Source organism: Typopeltis vanoorti, chromosome 4 (genome assembly GCF_054136105.1).
Source record: "Typopeltis vanoorti isolate ZY-2024b chromosome 4, IOZ_Tvanoo_1.0, whole genome shotgun sequence".
Classification (NCBI taxonomy): Eukaryota; Metazoa; Arthropoda; class Arachnida; order Uropygi; family Thelyphonidae; genus Typopeltis; species Typopeltis vanoorti.
The window spans coordinates 67761109-67783934 of record NC_143552.1 but is presented as its reverse complement, the minus strand read 5'-3'; the positions used below and the strand labels follow the sequence as shown (position 1 = coordinate 67783934).

The 22826-nt window shown below is 37.7% G+C and overlaps 1 protein-coding gene across 2 annotated transcripts in view; it reads left to right on the top strand.

The window, feature by feature from the left end:
* The first annotated feature begins 14021 nt into the window (after positions 1–14021).
* LOC150107380 (N-acetyltaurine hydrolase) overlaps positions 14022–22826 on the top strand; it is a 122104-nt gene continuing 113299 nt past the window's right edge. Inside the window, exons 1-2 of one of the 2 annotated variants that reach the window (XM_090391242.1) lie at positions 14022–14215; positions 21721–21886. In XM_090391242.1, the coding sequence (XP_090247368.1) occupies positions 14185–14215; positions 21721–21886 (197 nt within the window). In that variant the 5' untranslated portion in view covers positions 14022–14184. Of the gene's footprint in view, positions 14216–14631; positions 14823–21720; positions 21887–22826 lie in introns of those variants that run through there. The other variant, XM_090391243.1, reaches the window with a different exon arrangement.

The following is a 22826-nucleotide window of genomic DNA, read 5'->3' as shown; positions in this document are numbered from 1 at the left end:
GAGGAATATGATGCTCCCAAGTGAGTGCAACTGGGTCTGGGTGAAATGGCAGTGAGAAGGTAACTGACATAGTGAAAGAGAAGAGATAGATAGGATGCCATGTTGTAGGCCTATCTCTTCTGCAAATTATTGACAAATTGGATCCCAGGTCAACAAACAGTGATACCATACTGAAATGGAAGTGCAGAGAGTCAATTGCAAATGCTATCCGCAGTGGATACTCACTGAATGTGACCTTAGGATGCTACAAAGGATAATAAGAAAACTGCCATTTGTTAGCTGACACGTTGAATGCAGAGTTGTGGGCATTGACTGGAACACAAATCTGCACAAAAACATTTAGAACCGTGGTTCACAACATGGTTTCTATGGTAGGGCTGCAATATCCAAACCAACAAACAGCGTCATCTTCAGTGGTGCAAAGAATGTGTATACAGTGGGACATGGAAGCTTCGAAAGCTGTGTTATGGAGCGATGAATCATGCTGCACCATGCTTCCCAAACTGGGGGCCGAGTTTTTGCTGAGGAGGGCCGTGAAATAATGAAACCAAATTTAAAATGTTTTAAGACTAAGTGTGCCATGTCAAATGTGTATGTAAGATGATAAAAATGTAATATTTCATTTGATTTTTACGATATTCGCTGTGTATGTTTTGTATTGAATATAAATACAATAAATATAATAATATATGTCTGTATTATGAATTTTTTTTTTGATGGGGACCGTAAAATATTTTGATTTTTCCAAGGGGACCTTTACATCCATAAGTTTGGGAAGCACTGTGCTACACCCTTTACTGAGCAGATGGACAGGTGTGGTGAATTGCCGGTGAACGTAATCTCTTACCAGAATTCATGCCATGAAATTTGAAGGTGGTGATGTGGTCATTTTTTCCTGGTTTGGCCTCTGACCTGTGTGTTTCCAAGAACACTGAACTCAGAAAGGGAGAGAGAGAGATCTGAACAATGCAACACTTTACTTTGCGGCATTTCTATGGGCAGAACTGACCATTGTCTCATCAAGACAATATACCTTGTCATAAGTCACTGCTGTAACTGCATGGTTTGTAGATGTGAACATCACCACATTTGGCTGGTCTCCACATAGCCCTGATCTCGACCCTATTGAACATTTATGGGGTGAACTGGAGCATCGGATGAGGTCAAGGGATGTCAGTCCCACAACAGTTCAGAACCACATTAAATGCCTCCAGGAAGTGTAGCCCAAAATTCCCATCGATCACTATCGTACATTTGTGGAAAGTATGTCCCGTAGGATTGCTGCAGTCATCGCAGTGAAAGGATGACCTGCATCTTATTAAGGTGGGTGCTACAGCTGTTTTGTTCATCACACCATATTGTCCATTGATTTTCCAAGCAGTGTATAGTCTGGTTGTTTGGGGTAAGAAAAGGTTTTCCTTTTAAGGAGTTGGACAAGGGTTTTTCTATTGTTCTAGATGCAGTGCTGATTCTGAATATGAAATTCACTCTGACCTGGATGTGCTAATGTATTGAAAAATCCAGGTGAACATCTGGTACTTTACAGGTAGCTTTACATCATCACCATCTTGCCCTTTCAGGGCAAGATGGTGATGATGTAAAGCTACATGTATATTACCTGTATGTAAAGGTAAAAGATGATGTAAAGCTACAAGGTATATTATCTCTCTGTGTAGGGTTAAGGTAGACTGATGACAAAAATGAGCCATCCAACTATCTTATAATGAAAGTTCCTAAGAAGGCTAGAACCCCATCATTTTCCTGTTTCTATGTTGAAACTAATTCGGGGTGGATATTGTTGAGAAACTGTAAAAAATTAGAAAGAATGCCATGCAGCCAATTGTCAAAAACATTTTTGTACCTTAGCCATGTTTTTGGCTTGAGAGAGACTGAATTTAGTGCCATTGTTTCAAAATATTCCACACATAAGGTAACATTAGGAAGTGAAAGTGAAGTCCATTGCTACACCTTCAGTTTATAGAGTTGAAGGAGTAGCAATGTGTATTTCTCTCTGTGAATATCTGTGTGAATTTTAATGTAAATTTCTCTTTTCCAACTAAAATATCCTGATTTAAGACTGCATAATGAGTCTGTAAATATTGGGGGGGGGGGAAGGAGGACTACTATTCATCTGTAGCAGTGGTTCCCAACCGGTCTGTATGTCACGTGAAAATTAACACCCTGTTAATTTTAAAATGCTTTTAACCAAGATTTGCTTATAATTAAATTAACAGGTTATTTTTTGTTATTAATTTCCTGTTATTTTTAACATAGTTTGGCGAATAGGCCATTATATGTTGGAAAAACACTAGCAATTTATCCATCACCAGTCATAAAACATGTTCGGCTAATGATTAGGGCGTGATCACACCAATTGCACTGTAATTGGTTCTTTTGTCGCGTAGTTTACACACATTTTCATTTTATGGAGTTAATTATAAAAAAAAAAACAGCAGAATTCAAAAGTTCAAAAAAAAACTTGATAAGTTTTTTCAAAGCAGGATTATCTAAATCAAGCGCCTCGAACATTAACTTATCTAAAAGTGTGAAAAACAATTTTTTTTTTTTTTTTTGTTATTACAGTGCTAATATTGATAAAATTGCAGTATACTGTTATAGATATTTTTATTTTAAAAAATTCATGATTTAACAGACACCCCTTAGCCCCTATCAGTCCGTTAAAACAAGGGTTTACTGTAGCTGTTTTTAAATACTGACACTTTTGTTCAGTGCGTATCTTAATGTAAAATAGTGGAAATGAGGTAATGAGTTGGGAAAGGAAAATTACTACACTAAAAGTACAAACCATAGATTTAATTTTACAATATTCGTAATACAGAAATAAGTTGGAAGTTTTTTCCCACTTGGCCTATAATAAATTTATTTTAATCCTTTATCCGAGTGTAAGCAAACAAAGTTTGCACCTGAAGTATCTTCAGGACTGAGGCAACTTGTGGTAAAGGTGGAGAAAGCTCTCATCACTCCTATCTCATCTCAGTATCTTTCATAATGCAAAGCACATCTCCTTGTGGACATGTATAATACTATGCATTAAGGGAAGGGCTACTACCCCAGACCGGTTTCGACCATTATTGAGGTCTTGTCAGTGGGAGCCAGACCCAGAACTGGTGATACTAAGGCAGAAGCAATGGAGAAGTCATATTTATCTATACGAGTTGCCAAAAGGTGTACCACCTTATTATTAAATTTAGTTTAATCTTTTATCCGAGTGTAAGCAAAGTTTGCACCTCAAGTATCTTCAGGACTGAAAGTATCTCCATTGTTTCTGCATTAGTATCACCACTTTTGTGTCTGGCTCGCACTGACAAGACCTCAATAAAGGTCGAAAAATCTGTGTAGTGGCCCTTCCCTTAATGCATAGCATTATACATGTCTGCATGGCATTATACATGTCTCAGTATCTCTCATTATGCAAAGCACAATGAGAGATACTGAGACAAGGAGTGATGATAGCTTGATCCACCTTTACCGTGAGTTGCCTTAGTCCTGAAGATACTTCAAGCACAAACTTTGTTTGCTTACACTTGGATAAAGGATTCAACTAAATTTATTATAGTCTAACCAAGTGGGAAAAAACTTCCAACATCTTTCTCTAAATCCAGAGTAATTTAATAATAAGATGGTACACCTTTTGGCAACTCATATAGGTAAATATGACTTCTCCATTGCCTCTGCTTAGTATCACCACTTCTGGGTAGTGGCCCTTTCCTTAATGCATAGCATTATACATGTCCACAAGGAGATGTGCTTTGCATTATGGGAGATACTGAGACAAGGAGTCCTGAGAGCTTGGTCACCTTTACCATGAGTTGCCTCAGTCCTGAAGACACTTATGGTGTAAACTTTGTTTGCTTACACTTGGATAAAGGATTAAACTAAATAATGATGATCAAGTATTTAACAAAGTTTTGATTTATTATTATTAATAATATTTATTTGTGTTATCTGAAAAGTCTGTAATAATTGGTATACAGATCACTAGCCGATTGAAACATTGGTGAAATCATTGAGCCTGCTTCGATGCTTTAGCTTCTTGAAATTAGGTTCAAAAGATGGAAGATACAGTTCTACGGACTTGCATTAAGCTTTAATAAATTTAGTTTAATCCTTTATCCAAGCAAACAAAATTTGCTCATGAAAACCCCAGTAAGGTAGTACAACAACCATATTCAGTCCTGCAGATATTTTCAGGCACAAACTTTGTTTGCTCACACTTGGATAAAGGATTAAACTAAGTTTATTATGGTCTAACCAAGTGAAAAATAAACTTTTGCATTAAGCTTGTTGCAGTACTTGTTTTTTTATGAAGGTGTAAGAAGAAACATATCTCTCCACTAGTTCAGTATTAGTAAATGGCAAGAGGTATTTGAGTGGCTTCTCACTGAGCTGTTCGTATTCTTCACTGACATCTATCCAGAAGGTAATAAGATGCTTTCTTTTAAAATCAGAATTTAAAGAAGAATTGGTTAAGTTCGATTGACTGCTCTTTTTGATTGATTGATAGTTTTGCTTCTTTGAAGAATTCTTCATTGAAGGGATCAGCAATCCAATTGTTTTCTTTTCCACATTGAGGGAAGTACTTATAAAAGGACACTTTGAGACCTTCCAAGCAACTTAAAATATTTTCTTTCACGTTTTGGGATAGTGCAAGTCATTCTCAGATAAGTTTTTCAGTTTCAAAAACCTCATGCTGAACTCTTTCAATACACGCTTTCCAAAAGTCCAGTTTTTTAATTTGACTCAATTTTTGTCGGTTACTTTGAATATAGTGATTGAGCTGTGTTGAAGTCCCAAGTTGGGTTTGTTTAATTCTAGAAAAATATCTGATAAATATGCTAGACTTTGAAGCAATCACTGTCATGAAACTTTGGAGCAAGACGGAAATGACGATTTTCAAAAAAAACTTGTACTTCATGTCTAAGTTATTCCTTATTATTTGGGCATAGAATATCCCGAGCAGCGATGAGACTCTTTCACAAAGTCGCCGTCTAAGAAGGCTTGATTTTTTAGCAATTTTTTCAGCTATTAGGTAAATTACTTTGACCCACGCTTCGCTCTCTTCCCTCTGCCTTTTAAACGTACCCAGCTGGCATTATTTTAAATCAATTTGGAGACGGTTCACTTTGTCCACACGAAGCTGACCTTGAAGGTGATCGAAATTGGATGCATGCTTTGTCTCATAGTGTCGTTTTATATTGTATTCTTTTGAATACAATATAAAACGACACTGACTCACGACAGATTAAACATACTGGCTTATCATCGATCGACACAAAAAAGTACAAATTGGTTCACTTTTCATTAAAAACACGACAAGAATCATTTGATTTACACTTTTTACTCGTAGACATCATAGTGATGGAAGTTGATCCCAAAAAAATGATCCAAAATGGCGGCGTAACGATTATTATCCACTGAATATGTCTCACACTAATGGAAAAAAGTCTGGCAATATAAAACCACAATAGGCTATGGCTGACACGTCAAACCTGCGTGCGCTTATACATGAATATCACACTGTTCACAACTGACTGTGGATGAGATCCTCGTGTATTTATATGAAAATGAAGTATCAAGAAGCTTTGAGATGTATCTAGAAGGCACTAGACAGCTCACTCGAACGAACTACTGCTTCAGCCATCTACCTGCAACGTTAGTACTAGTACTTAAGTACCGCTTGGAGCTGGAAAATGGCTGAAGAAGCATGTCTATTTAATATTTATTTTTATAGGATTTTATGGAAAGTATCAAATGCACAGCATTCCTTGTGAATCTGGAAAGCATCTTACAATTCTAACTATCGCAGCTTAGCTTACTGGCCGACGAGCTTCATTGAAATTAAATTATATATTTTATTTAATAGCGTTTTGATGTTAAGTAGTTATTTTTTCAAAATGGCCAGTGGGCCACAGTCAAGAGCTCCACGGGCCATGCGGTGAAGACCCCTACTCTAACCATCACCCAGAATTCTACACACAGAAAGTCGCATACCCACGACAATAACGTCCATTTCCACTTCAACTCGATGTCACATTGGGCAGAAACCTCGAGGAACAATATTCGAGTGCATTTTCAGTTTATTTACTGCAATTCGTTCTTTCAGCCTGCAGATCACCTTGTGTGTGTTATGTACTGTTTTGTGTATTCTGTAAAGTAAAAAAAATGAGCAAACCCAAAACCCTTTGGAATTTTTCTTTCTTCAGGAAAATAGCAAGAGAGACAAATCTTGTGAAATATTTCTAGGTAATTACGTTTTAATTTTTCATTGTGAATATACTTGTAAATAATATTTCAGTCAAATAAATGTGTATTTGTAAACTTAAATGAACAATTAAGGTATCGTTGATGTGTTCTCCATATTTAAGAATATTTATTCTGCTTAGAACTTGTAATAAAGGTAACATTTAATTAGTTTAAGAAATGTGAACATGAAAGAAAAAAATTTGTGTGTGTCTTTGAGGGAGTTGCAGGAAGCACTGCTGATAGCCTGTAATTAATTATTTTAGAAAATGTCTAACTACAACTAATTGACAAGAAAAACGTGAAAGAAAAAAAGCAGTAAAACTCAGATTCCAGTAATTAATTATTTTAGAAAATGTGAACATGAAAGAATAAAAATGTGTGTGTTTGATGGGGGTGAGGGGAACACCACTGATATCCAGTAATTAATTATTTTAGAAAATGTAAACATGAAAGGGAAAAAAGTTTGTGTGTTTGAGGGGGTGAGAAGGACACCAGTGATATCCCATAACTAATTATTTTAGAAAATGTCTACTTGTATATTGACAAATATTTTCCTATTGTTCCACAATCAATCCCAAGACCCCAATATTTGACCAAATATCCTCCCAGAATTCCAATCTCTAATCATTACCCATAATGCCACACACAAACAAAAAAGCTTATCTCATGTCAATGACAAACAGCCACATCCCAGAATTCCACCCTCTGACCATTACCCACAAGTCCACACGCGAACCAAACAACGCGACGTCACTTCTCTAATTCTTATCTACATCTCAATCTTGTCAGAATGCCATACTCTTACCATTACCCAGGATTCCATACTCTATCATCCAGAATTCCATATGCGAACCAAAACACAATGTGTTTTGTGTGTTTTGGTTCTTGGGTGGAATTTCCCTGAGGGAACACTGACACGTGTTCCCCAGGGAAATTCCATACCCGATCTTATCTCTAACCAACACCCACAATTGCATATGCAAACAATTATCCACAAGTCACACTCGAACCAAACACACAACGTGATGTCACAGACAGATTTTTCCCCAGGGAAATTCCAAGGATTCCATACTATATCTTATCTCTAACCATCACCCACAATCCCATACACAAACCCTTACCAGAATTCCGTATGTGAATAATTACTCATAATTCCATGTGCGAACCAAAACACGTGATGTCACAGACAGATGCACCCCAAAGGAGATTCCATACTCGATCTTATCTCTGACCAAAATTCCATGCTCTGACCATTACCCACAATTTCACACGCGAACCAAAGACACAACGTGACGTCAATGATGGCTGTTTCCCCCCCACACAGAAATTCCAAACATTCCATACTCTAAACATCACCCAGAATTCCATACTAAAACCATTACCCATAAGCCACCACTGAAAACAAACAAAAACAAGGCCACACACACATATCTGCCACCCACGACAGGAAGTCACACCTCCCAATTACAATAACTTCCTTTTTCGCTTCAACTCAATGACATCACTTTTTTACATTTAACAAATTATGTCACTTATCTACATCTGACAACAACACACACACACATGCATGACACTGATGTTACCCTACCCCTATTTGGTTTAAAGTGTCCGATCAATCACTGCACGTTTCCTGCATCACATCCCCCCCCCCATTTACCCTATCCCTATTTGTTTCATAGTGTCCGGCCAATGACCACGTTTCCTGTGTCATATCCCCCACCATTTACCCTACCTTTATTTGGGTCAAAGTGACCGGACTATAAGGAATCGTGACGTCATGAGTATGGAATGTTTGGAATTTCCCTGGGGGAACATCTGTCAATGACGTCACGCTTCCGCCATCACATCCCTCACCATTTACCCTACCCCTATTTGGTTCAGAGTGCCACCCCCTACTACTTAGGTTGCAACTCATCTGATATCATCAGTAACACTCCTCCCCATCCTATTTGTTCTATCCGTCCACAAAAATACTATAACCATCATTTTCTATGCCTATAATTACATCATTCTTAGTCAGCCACTTCTCACTGATGTCAATAACTTTTGGCCAATAGAAACTAAACAATCGTAAATCTCCCCCTTGTTCCTAATACTTCCAGAATTAGTATACATAAAGTATATATAAACCTCATAGGTCCATAATTTAGAAGAATGTACTGCTCCCTCAGTCTCCAAAAGTTAGTTAGAGCTAAAACAACGTCAGGGAATAATAGGTGTCAGGAAATATTTTTTAAATAAAGAGCCTGTGGAGCTCAGTTGAAGTGGCATGTGTCTCCACTGCACTATACCTCCAAAGAATGGCGACCAAGTTCAATTCTTATTGCTGACTGAAAGAACTTTTTCTACGTCTTTTTTTCTGCCAGTTCCCGAGTTAGTCGATCACTAAACGGACAAGTGCGTTTTTTCTCCTGGAAACTCGAGTTTTTCGTCCCATAAACTCAAGAAAATCTATCCTAGAACTTGCACTGTATATCAGACAATATATAGTGTTAGAATTAGGGAACACAAGATGCTGGCACTTGTCAGCTGCCTCTCTTCACCAGATGCTATCTATAATTAGTGTAAATCTTGGGCCCACCATCTCTGATTGGCTACTGGTGGAAATTGAACTGTCCCTTCAGTCTCCAAAAGTTAGATAAGCCTCAAAAAATCAAAAAATGGCATCTCCTTTATTTTTATAAAGGCCCATAACTAGGCTGACCATACTTCCTTAAGACAAAAACGGGACATTGGGATGGCATAAACGGGACGGCGGTTATGTAATATTCTGTATTCGTCAAAAAGTAAGACGGTAAAAAAAGTTTTATTACATAAACATATTCAGCTTACCATTATTCTTCAGTGACATAACCCATACAAAAATTTAGGTTGACGTAAAGGGGGACTGTATTTCACCATGATTGTACCATGAATATTTCTCTGATGAAGTGATCTTATGCAGCAAATGTCAGTTTTTCAACACCTTATCATAAAACTTCTCACACTCCACACAATTTTGTCTGACAACTAATATCGCCCTCATTTTCTCAACACTTGATCTAGATTTCTCATTTGACCACATACTGTTCATAACAGAAAATATTCCCTCAACAGGTGCTGTACTTCCTGGAAGACAAAGAATAAACTCTACAATATTACAAAAGTCTTGAAAGTCTAGGCGTTTTTCGCTGATTTCAGAAAAAAATCTGTACCCATCTATCAGATACAGGAATGTTTTCTTTATTCCATATATTCAACTGCCTTACAATTATAGAATTTATGAGGCTCAACTGATCCACAAACGATAATAGGTTATGAATAATAATTTACGATCAACCAATATTCATTTATATGTTTATTGTTTTTATTAAAAACGGGAGAAAACTAACATTTTTATTAAAACGACGGTACGGCAGGGAAATATGAAAAAAAAAAACGGTACTGTCCCGTTCAAAACGATACGTATGGTCAGCCTACCCATAACCAACTTTACGCCAGCTACCACAACCCCATTTTTATTCATGACCTCAAAGAATAAAGTGTATTTTCTCACCAATCACACGCCCGATTTCTTTATCAGTACTTGTATGCACCCTCAGCTGCTTTCTCCCTAACAACTCTATCTCCTATACATACATATATATGAAATAATAAGCTAACACCTTTTATTTCCATTTAGGGAGAAGGCTAGTCTTTTAACACTATCTAGCTTTTGGAGACTGAGTGGGCAGTTTAATTCCCACCGGTAGCTAATCAGAGATATAACTATTCCTAATTATAATAGGCAACCAATGAGGAGACTAGAAAACAGGTGCTACCATCTCTTGATACCTAACCCAAACAGGATATGTGACTGAAGTAATGTGGGTTCTGCGGTCAATGTTTTTGAGTTTATGGGACAAAAAACCCTCTTGCCTCTGACGGAGATCGACCACTCGATAACCGGTCGAAGATAGGCTTAGAAAAAGTTCCACCAGTCGGCGAGTAGACTTGAAATGAAATCTAACTTCAGGCAGCTAGCGCAGAGGATGCAAGAACCACTTGCTTTCATTTGAATGACTGTTTTTTATGAATTACCGGAAAAAATAATGTTGCTAGAAGCCTGAGAGATCAATTTGTAGATAGTGTATATATAATATATATACTATCTACCAATAATTGTCTAGACACTTTAGCAGTTTACAATTGATACCAGCAGCTGAACCCTAATATCAGGTATGTCCACTTTTGGCTTTGATCACCTCCTGCACTTTTTGAGGGAGGCTTTCCACCAATGTGAGACAGACATCAGATGGAATTTTTTTCCATTCCTCCATCAATGCAGCACTGAGTGAGGCGACATATCGAGGACGTGTTGAGTTGGACCTCAATCGCCGCTCGATTTCCTCCCTCGGGTGTTCGATGGGTTGAGGTCAGGACTCTGCACAGGCCAGGGCAGTCATTTAATACCCATCTCTTCATACCTTTCCATAACAGCTGCAGCATTGTATGGGACATCGCATCTTGATAGTAACACAGGTCTGTTCCATAAAACTTCACAGTATAGGCAGCACCTGATTATTCAGAATATCAAGTTACCGAGCTGGATTCAGTAACTTGATATTCTGAATAATCAGGTGCTGCCTATACTGTGAAGTTTTATGGAACAGACCTGTGTTACTATCAAGATGCGATGGCCCATACAACAATGCTGCAGCTGTTATGGAAAGGTATGAAGAGATGGGTATTAAATGACTGCCCTGGTCTGTGCAGAGTCCTGACCTCAACCCATCGAACACCCGAGGGACGAATTCGAGCGGCGATTGAGGTCCAACTCAACACGTCCTCGATATGTCGCCTCACTTAGTGCTGCATTGATGGAGGAATGGAGACAAATTCCATCTGATGTCTGCCTCATATTGGTGGAAAGCCTCCCCCAAAGGTGCAGTGGTTCCACTCAAGAACAGCTGAATGCACCCCACACCATTACTCCTTCACCACGATTCACCAGGCTACCTCCACTCCCACACCCTGCCATCAGACTGAAAACAGGTGAATGCTGATTCATCGCTCCAGAGTACCTTTTCCATGTCAACTGTCCAGTTCACACGTTCTTTGCACCAGGCCGGAAAAGCCGCCATGTTCCTTGTTGTGATGTTCGGCTTGTGTGGCGCTGCTCTTCTGTTGAAACCAATTAAATGGAGTTCTTTTCGCACAGTATTGGTGCTCACCATGGTGTTACTGGAGCTCTGGAACTTATCACGGATGGTCTATGCCAATGTAACAGGTTTTTGGGTGCCACCTGTTTGAACACGGTCCTGTCCCTGTCAGTCATTTTCGGCGGCCGCACTGGGTGTTTTTCTGTATGCCAGAACGTCTCAATTTGTTGATCACATCAACAGTTGAGTTTAGATGCTCCAGTTGTGCGGCAATGGCATGTATGGACATGCCACCAATGTGACAGCCCACAATGACATCTCTCTAGAAATTACTGAGTTCATGTCGTGTTGCCATACCACCTGCATTCAATTGCTATGATGAAATACTGCTTCATAGTATCTGTACAGCGGTTTTAACAAACCTATAATGTTCCACAACCTCAAATAACGACGCGTCTGGACAATTATTGGTAGATAGTGTATATTTTTTTCGTTTGTTAACTGATATTCATTCATTTTATTAATATTTTTTAATTTAAATATGGTTTAATTCCGTTCATTACTCGGTACACACCTAAACCGAAACATGACAGCTGAAGTATCCAGAAGTTTATCTTCTTTGATGGAACTATAATGTGCTCTACTTTGGTCAGACAGGGAAAGCCATTCAGTTGCTTGTGGAAGGAAGAATGTGAGAGACATTACATATGACAGAACTATAGCTGGTGCACTATTTAATTATGTTCTCGATCAGTACCATCGACAGGGTGTAGCACAGAGCCAAACTGCATCACGGCGAGGCTTAATTAGGGCGCTCGTTCAGCAATATTGCTGTAGACGCCTTCGATACCTGTTATCGTAGCAAGTGCGGAAAGAAGTTTTTCCAAGCTCAAACTAATTACAAATTATTTGCGAACAGCATTGACCGAAGAAAGGTTGGTTGGTCTAGCAACTATATCGATAGAGGCGGACATAGCTTATAATTTAAATTTAGAAGAGCTTATAAACAGTTTTACTGTGCGATATCCCTGGAGAGCAAACATTTAATTAATATTATGTAATCGTTTTGCATTAATGTTTCTCTTGTAATAAAACAAAATAGCAATTGGAGATTTTCTTATATTTTTGTCTTACAATCCATCAGGGGCGATATTTAATTGTTTGCCTCAGGGCGCGATCTAATCTGGTGACGACCCTGTTCTTAATTATGCTCGCCCTAAAGAGGAAGATTCTATCATTTATCCAGTGATCTGGAACAAATCAGCAAATATTTTTAGATGCTACGATAAACTGGAGAAATGTGGAATCTACAGAATTTGCCCTCAATCCGGTCAATATTAATATTAACCTTAGCTGTAACCTATCTGTCACTCTTCAGATAATCAACTTTGGCGCATATGAGATCATGCCCAACAATACTATGACATCTAGAACGCCTTCAAATGTCAGCAATACGTTTGCAAGTTAATTTATAGCGGCTTCTTGTATTATATATCCACGGTGGCCAAACTACGGCTCGCGAGCCGCATGTGGCTCTTTAATAGATCATTTAAACGGAAATGATCTAGATCATTCCCTGTCTAGGAAATTTTGATTTTTTTAAAAATAATTTTCTATTGTTTTTAATTTAGTTTTTCAATTAACTACATTGCTGTTCGGCAATGTAGTTATATTTATATTACCTTGTCAGAAAATTTAAAAAGATACATTAAAAGATACAAAAGAATCAACTGACGTTACAGACCAACCACAATTAGCAATTTTTATTCGTTTCGTTCTTGAGGATGGAGTGACGCGAGAAGAATTATTAGATTTAATAGCATTAAAAGATAGTACTCGTGGCGTTGATATTAACGAAGCTTTTGATGTTGCCCTTAAAAATGTTCCAAAAAGTTAATTTGTGGCTCTTAACAATTTCTGGTAGATAACTATGGCTCTTGCTGCCAAAACTCTGGCCACCCCTGTTATGTTATATATTGTTGTATTTCTATTTCATATCATGCACCTGGACCCGATGAAGTTTTCTAAAAAATCAAAACTAGGGGTTCGCTCAAATAATAAATAGTATTTTTTCTATTTTGGGTTCGCTCGGCTTCTAGTCATGAAATTTATTTAATAAGAATATATATATATATATATATATATATATATATATATATATGTTAAAGATACCAAGCAAATTTAAACCTGGTTTTACTCCATTTTCCAAGTAAGCAAACAGACTAAAAAGTCAAGTTTGCGCCTGCAATTGATGCAAGTCTAAAAAAAAAAAAAAAAAAAAAAAAAAAAAAAAAAAAAATACTTTCTACACATATATATATATATATATATATATATGACTTAACGTGTAGTAATTTTGGTGAAAACAAGAGCTGTGGCGCAAGTTGTCAAAAAAATAATAAATAAATACCGTAGTTTTCAAATGTTTGAATACATCAGGATCAAACAACATAATAAAATTCAAGTGCATGCATAATTAAGGCATACCCCATACAAACCACGACTAACTAACGATTGTCTAAAACACACAAGATTGCATTTGGGAAATAGCGAGGTTGGGAAAACTTGTACACGCCATAGTTACGGGACTATTTATAGATATTAAAACAGAACTGGCTATCAGTGCAATAAAATAGAATCATGAACTATAAAGATAACAAGGTGTTTTATGATGCGGGTATCACTGGATGATAGCAACTGAAGGTTTTTCATAGTTTGACCGAAGTTCACTATAGAAGCAAAAGTAGTTAAACATTTAGTTCCCGCTAAAAATTCAGTACCGTTAGATCAGTCTATCGACATGGATGCACTACATGGCAAAGTACAAACAGGTACTTCTAAAAATATACTGGCAAAATTAAGTGTTTTCTTGCGTGCTTAAATAAGCTCACTGTCGGAACAGTAGAGCAGCAATCATCTAATGCTGAAAAAAATTATTTTCTTATCTCAGTTGTTGCTTGATATTCAGTTAGTTAAGTTAGAATTATATTCCAAAGTTTCAGATTAAAGAGATCTTTACAGCTTTTAATTGTTGTGAAATTAAATAAATCGATTACTGTGAAGGCCAATTGCGCTTAGGGATTCTTATGAAGGGGTAGCAGCGGCTTCAGTTGTTTGCCGTTGGTTAATGCGGAAACATTCTCTTGTGTGTGCGCGCGCGCAGCATTCCGATCATGGACTGGTTATTCAGCCTTTCGAATTCGCATATTTGCTTCTGTGCTAGAAGAGTGGAGAGCGCGTGTTGAGAGTTATTTTTATTGTAATGCAAAATTGGATGTCCAGAGAATTCTTCGACGTTCTCTCTTCACATGCATCCAGTTTTTCTATACCGTTATTTATTCACATTACTGTTTTATTTTTATTCATTCTGTGTTCTAGTCTTCCATGTTAATTTCTAGTGTTCTAAAATAAACTGTATGTTGCAGAATGCTGATATAGGTTAGTATGTGGGGAGGAGAAGTAAAAGATTTGATTATTTTGGCAGGTATAAATGATTTGAAAGGCAAGAAATATGCAATGAGAGTAGATATGAAAGAGCTGCTAGTAGAAGAAAAAGAAGAGTGAAAGAGTAAAGATTGTGAGTCTCTTACCACAGTATGATAGGATTGAATTGAGAAGGGACACGAAAGGTGGAAGCAATGGAGAAATCACCTTAGTATCACCACCTCTGGGTCTGGTTCCAACTAACGAGACCTCAATAAAGGGCGAAACTGGTCTGGGTAGTGGTCTTTCCCTTAATGCATAGCATTATAGGAGATACTAAGACAAGTAGTGATGAGAGCAGTCCTGAAGATACTTCAGGCACAAACTTTGTTTGCTTACACTTGGATAAAGGATTAAACTAAATTTATTATAGGCTAACCAAGTAGAAAAAAAACTTCCAACATCTTTCTCTAAATCTAGAGTAATTTAATAATAAGGTGGTGCACCTTTTGGCAACTCGTATAGGTAAATATGACTTCTCCATTGCTTCCACCTTAGTATCACTTCTGGGTCTGGCTCCCACTGATTAAGGTCTTGTTAGTTAACTGAGGCACGGCTGTTGCTGTTACCTCCTCAGATGACATATGAGCAAATGAGCGGCTCTGCTTAGAGTTGGGGTAGAGCCAACGCTGAGAGTTCTCAGTGGCAGGGTGAGTCTGTTACTGTGGGGAACAACACTAAGTTTTTGGAGTTTGACCTTACTTGAACATTCAATAAAGGTCGAAACCAGTCTGGGTAGTGGCCCCTCCCTTAATGCATAGCATTATACATGTCTGCAAGGAGATGTGCTTTGCATTATGGAGATACTAAGACAAGTAGTGAAGAGAGCTTGGTCCACCTTTACCATGAGTGCCTCAGTCCTGAACAGGGGCGAATTCTCCATGCTTGCTGCACAAGCTCATTAATTGAGAAAGAAGTAATATTTATTTGTTAATAAATGCATGCATTTATAGGCATTCCATTTAGGCTTTTATTTTTGTAGACAGAAGACTTCTCAAGCTTGTGCGGCAATAATTGAGCTTTTCGTTGGGTATCAAAGGCCGATGCTTGCTCATCTACTCAAAGCTACCTTGGCTTGCTCAGTTGTTGGAGTTTCCTGGTCCTCGCTGCAGGGCTGAGATTTCATGCGCGCCCATAGCCATGAAAGAACCATAGGGTAGAATTTGTATTCAAGTAGCTAAATTGAAAAAGATAGAATATCATTTGTAAAATAAATGTTGTATTTTTATGATTAAATGTACATAAATTTCTAAATATATAGTTTTAAATGGTTAGTAATTCATTATTCCGCTAATTAGACTTCAATCACACCTCTCACTCCCTGAATTTCCAGACCAGCATTCGCCCCTGGTCCTGAAGATTCTTCAGGCCCAAACTTTGTTAGCTTACACTTGGATAAAGAATTAAACTAAATTTATTATAGTCTAACCAAGTGGGAAAAAAAAACTTCCAACAAACTTGTTCTTAGGTTTCAAGGTGCACTGTGAAGAGATGTTGAGCAGCTGCACATGTTTCAATGAGCTTAGTACTAAGTTGGGGAATTATTGATGCTCAGATGAACATTTGCAGAAACCACAAATCTGTGCAAAAGTGGAAGCAGTGAATTGGTAAGCGATGGATCATTAATAAGCCTAATTGCTCTCCTCTGTATTGAGTCAAGCATTTTGAGGGAGCTCTTAGAGTCTCCGCTCCAAATGTGAGAGCAGTATTCAATAGTTTGGGTGGATTTGTGATTTGTATGAGGTTAACAGCTGTTCAGAGGTGAAGTAATGTCCGTGTAATGTGTAAAAGTATTGTGCTGTCATTTTCACTTGAGCGAAAGAGAAATCCCAGTTTTTTAGAAACTGGAAGTGTAATGGTTGTGAGGTGTTGCCAGGAGAGGCTTGATATCAGGGTAATTCCAAGAAGAGAAATCTCTTCTTGTCTGGAAATTTGACTGTTGTCAAAAATAGTACTTGGAGAAAATGGTTCTTTTTTGTGAGAAATAAGACAGAACTGGGTTTTACTAGCATTGAAATTGACGAGGTTATCTGAATCCCATTGGAGGATGGCTTGAAGATCAGAATTGAGGGTGGTGGTGGTGGTTGATGTTCTGTAGGTTGAGGTGAGTTGTATAGAGTAAGGTTTATCAAATGAAAGGGAGGAGTATGCTGTGCTGTCATCTGCAAAACAGTGTATTGGTTTGGAGGTCAGCTGAAGTATGTCATTGATATATAGCAGGAAGAGAGTTGGTGAGAGGAAAGAACCTTTTGGAACCCCGGCATTAGTTGAATGGTGAGAGGATAAGGGAACCATCCACCATCACACATAGTGTGCATCCAGGCAGAAAGCTGGCAATCCCACTGCAGAAGTCCTGATCAGAGCTTTGGAGAAATCAAGTGCAACTACTTGAGATTCACCAAACTTCTCCATGGCATTTGTCCAGAGATGGATGACATATGTGAGCTCTTCATGCAACTGATTATTACCATTATTCATCTTGTGCTGCCTCTAGTGTCTTCTTCTTTTATATTTCATTCTTAGTTCCCACATTCATGAATTTTACCCTACACTATTCAGTTTTTGACCCTTGGAATACATTCACACATTGATGCTGTTAAGTATTTCTTTCTCAGTATCCAAGCAGCATTTATTCCCTTACAGCTCAACTCATCATTCCATTCCATGCTACAGCACCAAGCTGTCTCCTAAGCTTGTCATAATCACCAGCCTCTTTGTCACTTCAGTGAGGAAAGAATATTATTATTATTATTGTTTATATGGGTACTCCATGGAGTCAACAGTCTACAAGTCAATGACAGTTTATTTAACAAGTCTTTATTTAACATCACAAGGGTAGATTGAGGGTATGTGGATTGCAGAGTTTAGCTAACTGGTGGAAGACAGAAGATATGATAGAAACTTATAAGTTACTAAAGGAATTCTATAAGATTGATACATAAGAAATTTTACAATACATTGGGAATAAGATAAAAACAAGGGGTCACGATTGGAAGTTGTCTTAGAGTGTGGTTCATAAGAGTGTGCAGACCAGGTTCTTTATTTGGAGTGGTGAATGAGTGGAATGGATTGCCAGAGGTAATTGTGAGTGCCCCAACAGTGAATAGGTTTAAGGAGTTGTATGATATATTTTAAAGGATAGAGCAGGGTCTCCCATGATGAGTCTTTTGACTTCATTGATAATAATAATAATATTCTTTCCTCAGAGAAGTCATCATATGGTTTAGCCACAACCCATATGATCGCTTCATGATCACGCTCACCAACTAGATGCAAGTGTGAAATCCCACTCACAACACCTTCTGATGAAATAATCAGATTCAAAATTCTTGATCCTTGTGTGCCCTCTTTTACATACTGCCTGTGATATTTGTGTCTCAAGAACTCAAGAAATTCATTTTCCTTATTCCCAAATCTTTATTCTAATCTATACGGTCATAATTAAAATCATCCATAATAATCACCCCTATTTTTTGTTCACCAACTGAAGTCGCTTATACATTTCTTCATCACCATTCTCCACATTCCATGGCCTATAGCAACATCAAATTAAATATCTCTTCCTGTCAATCTCTGCCTCACACCATAATGTCTCATAACCATTGCCACTATTTCTATCTTTCATGTCTACCCCCTTATGGGGAGATAATTCTTCTGCTATCATCAGCAGCACTCTCCCCCCCCCCCCACTCTTGTTCTTTCTATCCTCATGAAAAACACTGTACCCTTCCATTTCTATTCCTGTTAGGATATCATCTTCATTCAACCATGTTTCGCTTATTCTGATTTTGGGGCAAATAAACTCAGTTTTAAGTCTATAACCAGTCCTATTCAAGCCACTTGTTGCTTGTCACTTTCCCACCACATACCCTTGCCTAATCACCTTTATTAATACTTACCACATATATCCTCTCAGTCTCCACTACCCCCACTCGCATCCCGATCTAGTCCACTGCTATGCTGATCATCCCTACACAGACATTCACTACTACTCCCAACATGTACTCTCTCTCTCTCTATGTTATGTCTACCTGGGCTTCTCCCACTTTTACTTCCTCCATAATAACTTCTTTTTGTAATGCTATCCTATCAGTTGCTTTAACAGGTACTTAAGCATCCACAGCTTTCCAAGTATCCTTGGATTTCCTAACTGTAATACGAGGATAAAACGGTTACCCCTATGCCTCCAAGTATTCTTGTCTGTAAATTGCTTGTGTTCTACTGGCCAGTTTGCCATTCTGAGGGACGAAAAAAACCTGAGTTTCTGGGAGAAAAAACCCTTTATATCCGTCTGAGACCGGCTAACTCACCTTTGGTTGAAAGAGACTAGATAAAGGTTCCTCATGTCACTGACCGGTAACGAACTTGGGTGTTTCTGACCAAAGAGCTTCATCTATACTGGCTGAGCTTCAGAGGCTCATCTTTTGTAACACTGCTTGCTTGATTTCACCATTCATCCATCTCACTCCTACTCTGTTTATTTGCTTAACTCTTAGTATGCAGTTATGCATTGCTTGTGTTAGATACTGCCTTATCATTTCCCATGCACTGTCAACATCTTTTTTTACACAATTCATTAACCCAGTGTATTGATGCTAGTTCACTACAGAGCTTCTGATTATCACCCACCTTATAGTTCCACATATAGACCTTCTTGATAACAACTTCTCCTGTTTGACTACCTTCCAAACCAATACCTCATGATCACTTTCACCAGCAGGTGGCACTGTTGACAGTTCATTCACAACCACATCCTGTGAGAATATCACCAAATTAAATGCTGCTTTAGATAGTTATCCTGCAGAAACTCAACAAATTCACTCTCCTTGTGTTACTATACACTATCAGTTCTTTCTAATCTACAATCTTATAATTAAAATCTCCCATTAGGATCATCTTCTGTTTACTTGCCCAACTAATTTATCTAAACATTTCACAATCATTACTCTCGTTTCCTGGTTTATAACAGCATCCTATTAGATATACTATTCTACTGATCTCAACTTCACACCAAACAGCTTCAGAATCTTCAGACGTACTACTGTTTTCCACTTCGTCACTTGAAGGACACAATTCCTCTGCTACCATTAACAATACTCCCTCTCCTCTCTTTATCTTTCTATCCTTTCAGAAAATTCTATATCCCACCATTTCAAGTCCAGACAGTATATCATCCTCAGTCAACCAAGTTTCACTTATGCCAATTGTCTTTGGACATACTGATTCAATCAATGCTGCTACAAACTCTGATACTCTGTACATTAGTATACAAGCATAACAATTCTCCACTCTTTGAGACCTATCAGCACAATCGCTTTTTACTCTCTCTGTTATAGTGCACTTCTCTCTTCATCCTAACCATCCCCATTTCCCTGATGCTGACTCTGATTTTCATTTATATTCTTATCAACCTGAAAACCTTTTGCACTGCATTTCTTTGCTCTGCTATAATCACTTTCTTACTTTTGTATCCATCCTCTTCCTGTCCTTCCACAACCTACTTCTCAATCTCTTTCTGACTCTTAGTGGTACTAATTTCATATGAATCTTGTGTATTCTTACTAAACAACAAATGCTCCAAATGACCAACACCAAATCCAGCATTCCATCAGCTTTGAACCATTCTAACTTCCCTTTGAATTCATTCCATAAATTCACAAATTAAACACTCTTTGCCTGTCACAATTCAGCCATATTGTTATTCAGTATCACTGCTCTCCTTCTCAGTTGTTCACTACTGTCATATCTGGGCAACAAACTAACCACTTTCCCAATGACACTATTATCCTTCACTTCCTGCAACCAACTTCTTCAAATTCTTTCCACATGCTTTGTCTCGCTATTCAAGTCATCTGTGCCCATCACTAATTTCTTCCTTCTATGCAAAGCATCTGATATTCGTTTTATTGTACCACCTGTAAAACATGTCTTGTGCACTTTATTTATTACCACACCTTTAATGATTGAGTTACCATATAAAGCAACCCATTCATCCTTATATACTTGCTTCTTCTTATTAATCCCGTGTCATTTACATTAGTTATGTAAACGACAAGGGAGTTCAGTTTTCTCATCCATACACATAACCTGACTACTCATTTTCATTACCTCTTACAAAAGCTCTTCCACATCACTTCTATTATTACCATCGTAAGCACATCCATCCATTTTCTGATTACTCCTGATAACACCATTCTCATTTTTGGAACATTCTGGCCTTTCATCACACCTCTTGCATATTATAATATATTCCTTTTTTATTGTTCAATCTAACACTCCATAAATCTTTAATGTTTTTGGATGCATATATAAAACAATTGTCACATCTTATCCATTGCAAAAAAGTCCAGGGAAAAACTTGATCCCCAAGTTTAGACCCTCTGCACTGCTGACGTATGCCTCTTTGCTGCAACTGCTGCCATTTTTGTAATGTTATTGTGTTAACCTAGTGATCATATCCCTGGAAGCTATATAAGGAGGTTGTGAGCAGTAGCATAAGGAGTAGGTTCTTTGCATGGAATCTACTGCCTGACATTATTGTTAATGTGGATACACTGAATGAGTTTAAGGCAGTTTGATGGGCTTTGTGTATAACAGTGCAGTGTGTGTATTTCCCCATGATGTCTTTGACTCCATGGGGGTCTGGTGTTAATAATAATAATAATTCTCTCACTAGTGGAAAAGTTGCCATAAAGGATTGAAACTCTTTTATGGCATCTTCACTTTTTTCTGAGAGTAAGGCATCAGAATTCAAGCATTTTCATGAACTTTTTGCTGCATGCCACTGTAGACACTTGTTAGATAATGATTTGATAAAGGTTGAGATTTAATTTTATTAACTATTTATTTTCAGTTTTGGGTCCTGTGGATCCATCCACTCTTGGTGCAACTCTCACTCATGAACATTTGAGTCTTTCAATTAATCCAAGTGTTTTCCATGTACCTTTGCCACCCAAATTAGAAGAAATGAGCAACCTTCCTTTGACTCTAGAAAATATGGGTTGGATTCGCCAATATCCGTAAGTAGTAGTAATATTATGATTGTAACAAACCTCCAGGGACATATTCTAAGTAAATAAATTATGGAATTTCACTTATGTTGGAAATAACATGAATTAAGTGGTGGAGATGGAGAATTGTGGAGTTGGTGCCCTCTCTCGATGAGTCTTTGGACTCCATGGAGGTATCATGTAATAATAATAACAATAAATATTATTGTTATTATTAATTAATAACAATTTTGTAATGTTAGTTAGCAGTTCTGTTATAGAGCTCTCTTCTTGCAATGAATATTACATCATGCACTATAATCAGGAATGTTATTCTGATCTTTTAACCAGACTAGATGGAAAAATTTGTGAGAAAAGACCTGGTTTGCAGAAAAAAAAATCATCTTTCATCAAGACAATATACCTGCCCACAAAGGCGTTTTGGCAATGGGAAAATTAAGGGATCTGCGCTATGAATTGTTGGATTAGCCACCCTATTTCCTAGATTTGTCTCCCTCTGACTTCTATCTCTTCCTGAAACTTTTCCTCGCTGGTCAGCAGAGATTATGTTGAAATATAAAAATAAAAAAATAATTTTGAAGTTATAAATTCATTTTTTCATTGTTAGGCTGAGAACTTTACAGACCACCCTCGTATAGTACACAGCTTCTGATCTCTTCCCAAAGTGCATCACCATAAACTTGGCCATATTAAACTGACAGCCATTTTCTTTTGCCCATACTGCTAGTCTTTTCCTGTAGGATCTCTGCATCACCTTAATTTACCATTACTCTTCACAGTTTACATCATCAGCAAACAACTGAATATTTCCTGTCAGATCATTTCCTATATCATCGATATACAAAATAAACAACAGAGGACAAGTACTGAACCCTGTGGTACACCACTGGTTACTTGCTTTCTCTTGGACTCAATTCCTCCATAAACCACTCTTTGATGTCTGTCCATC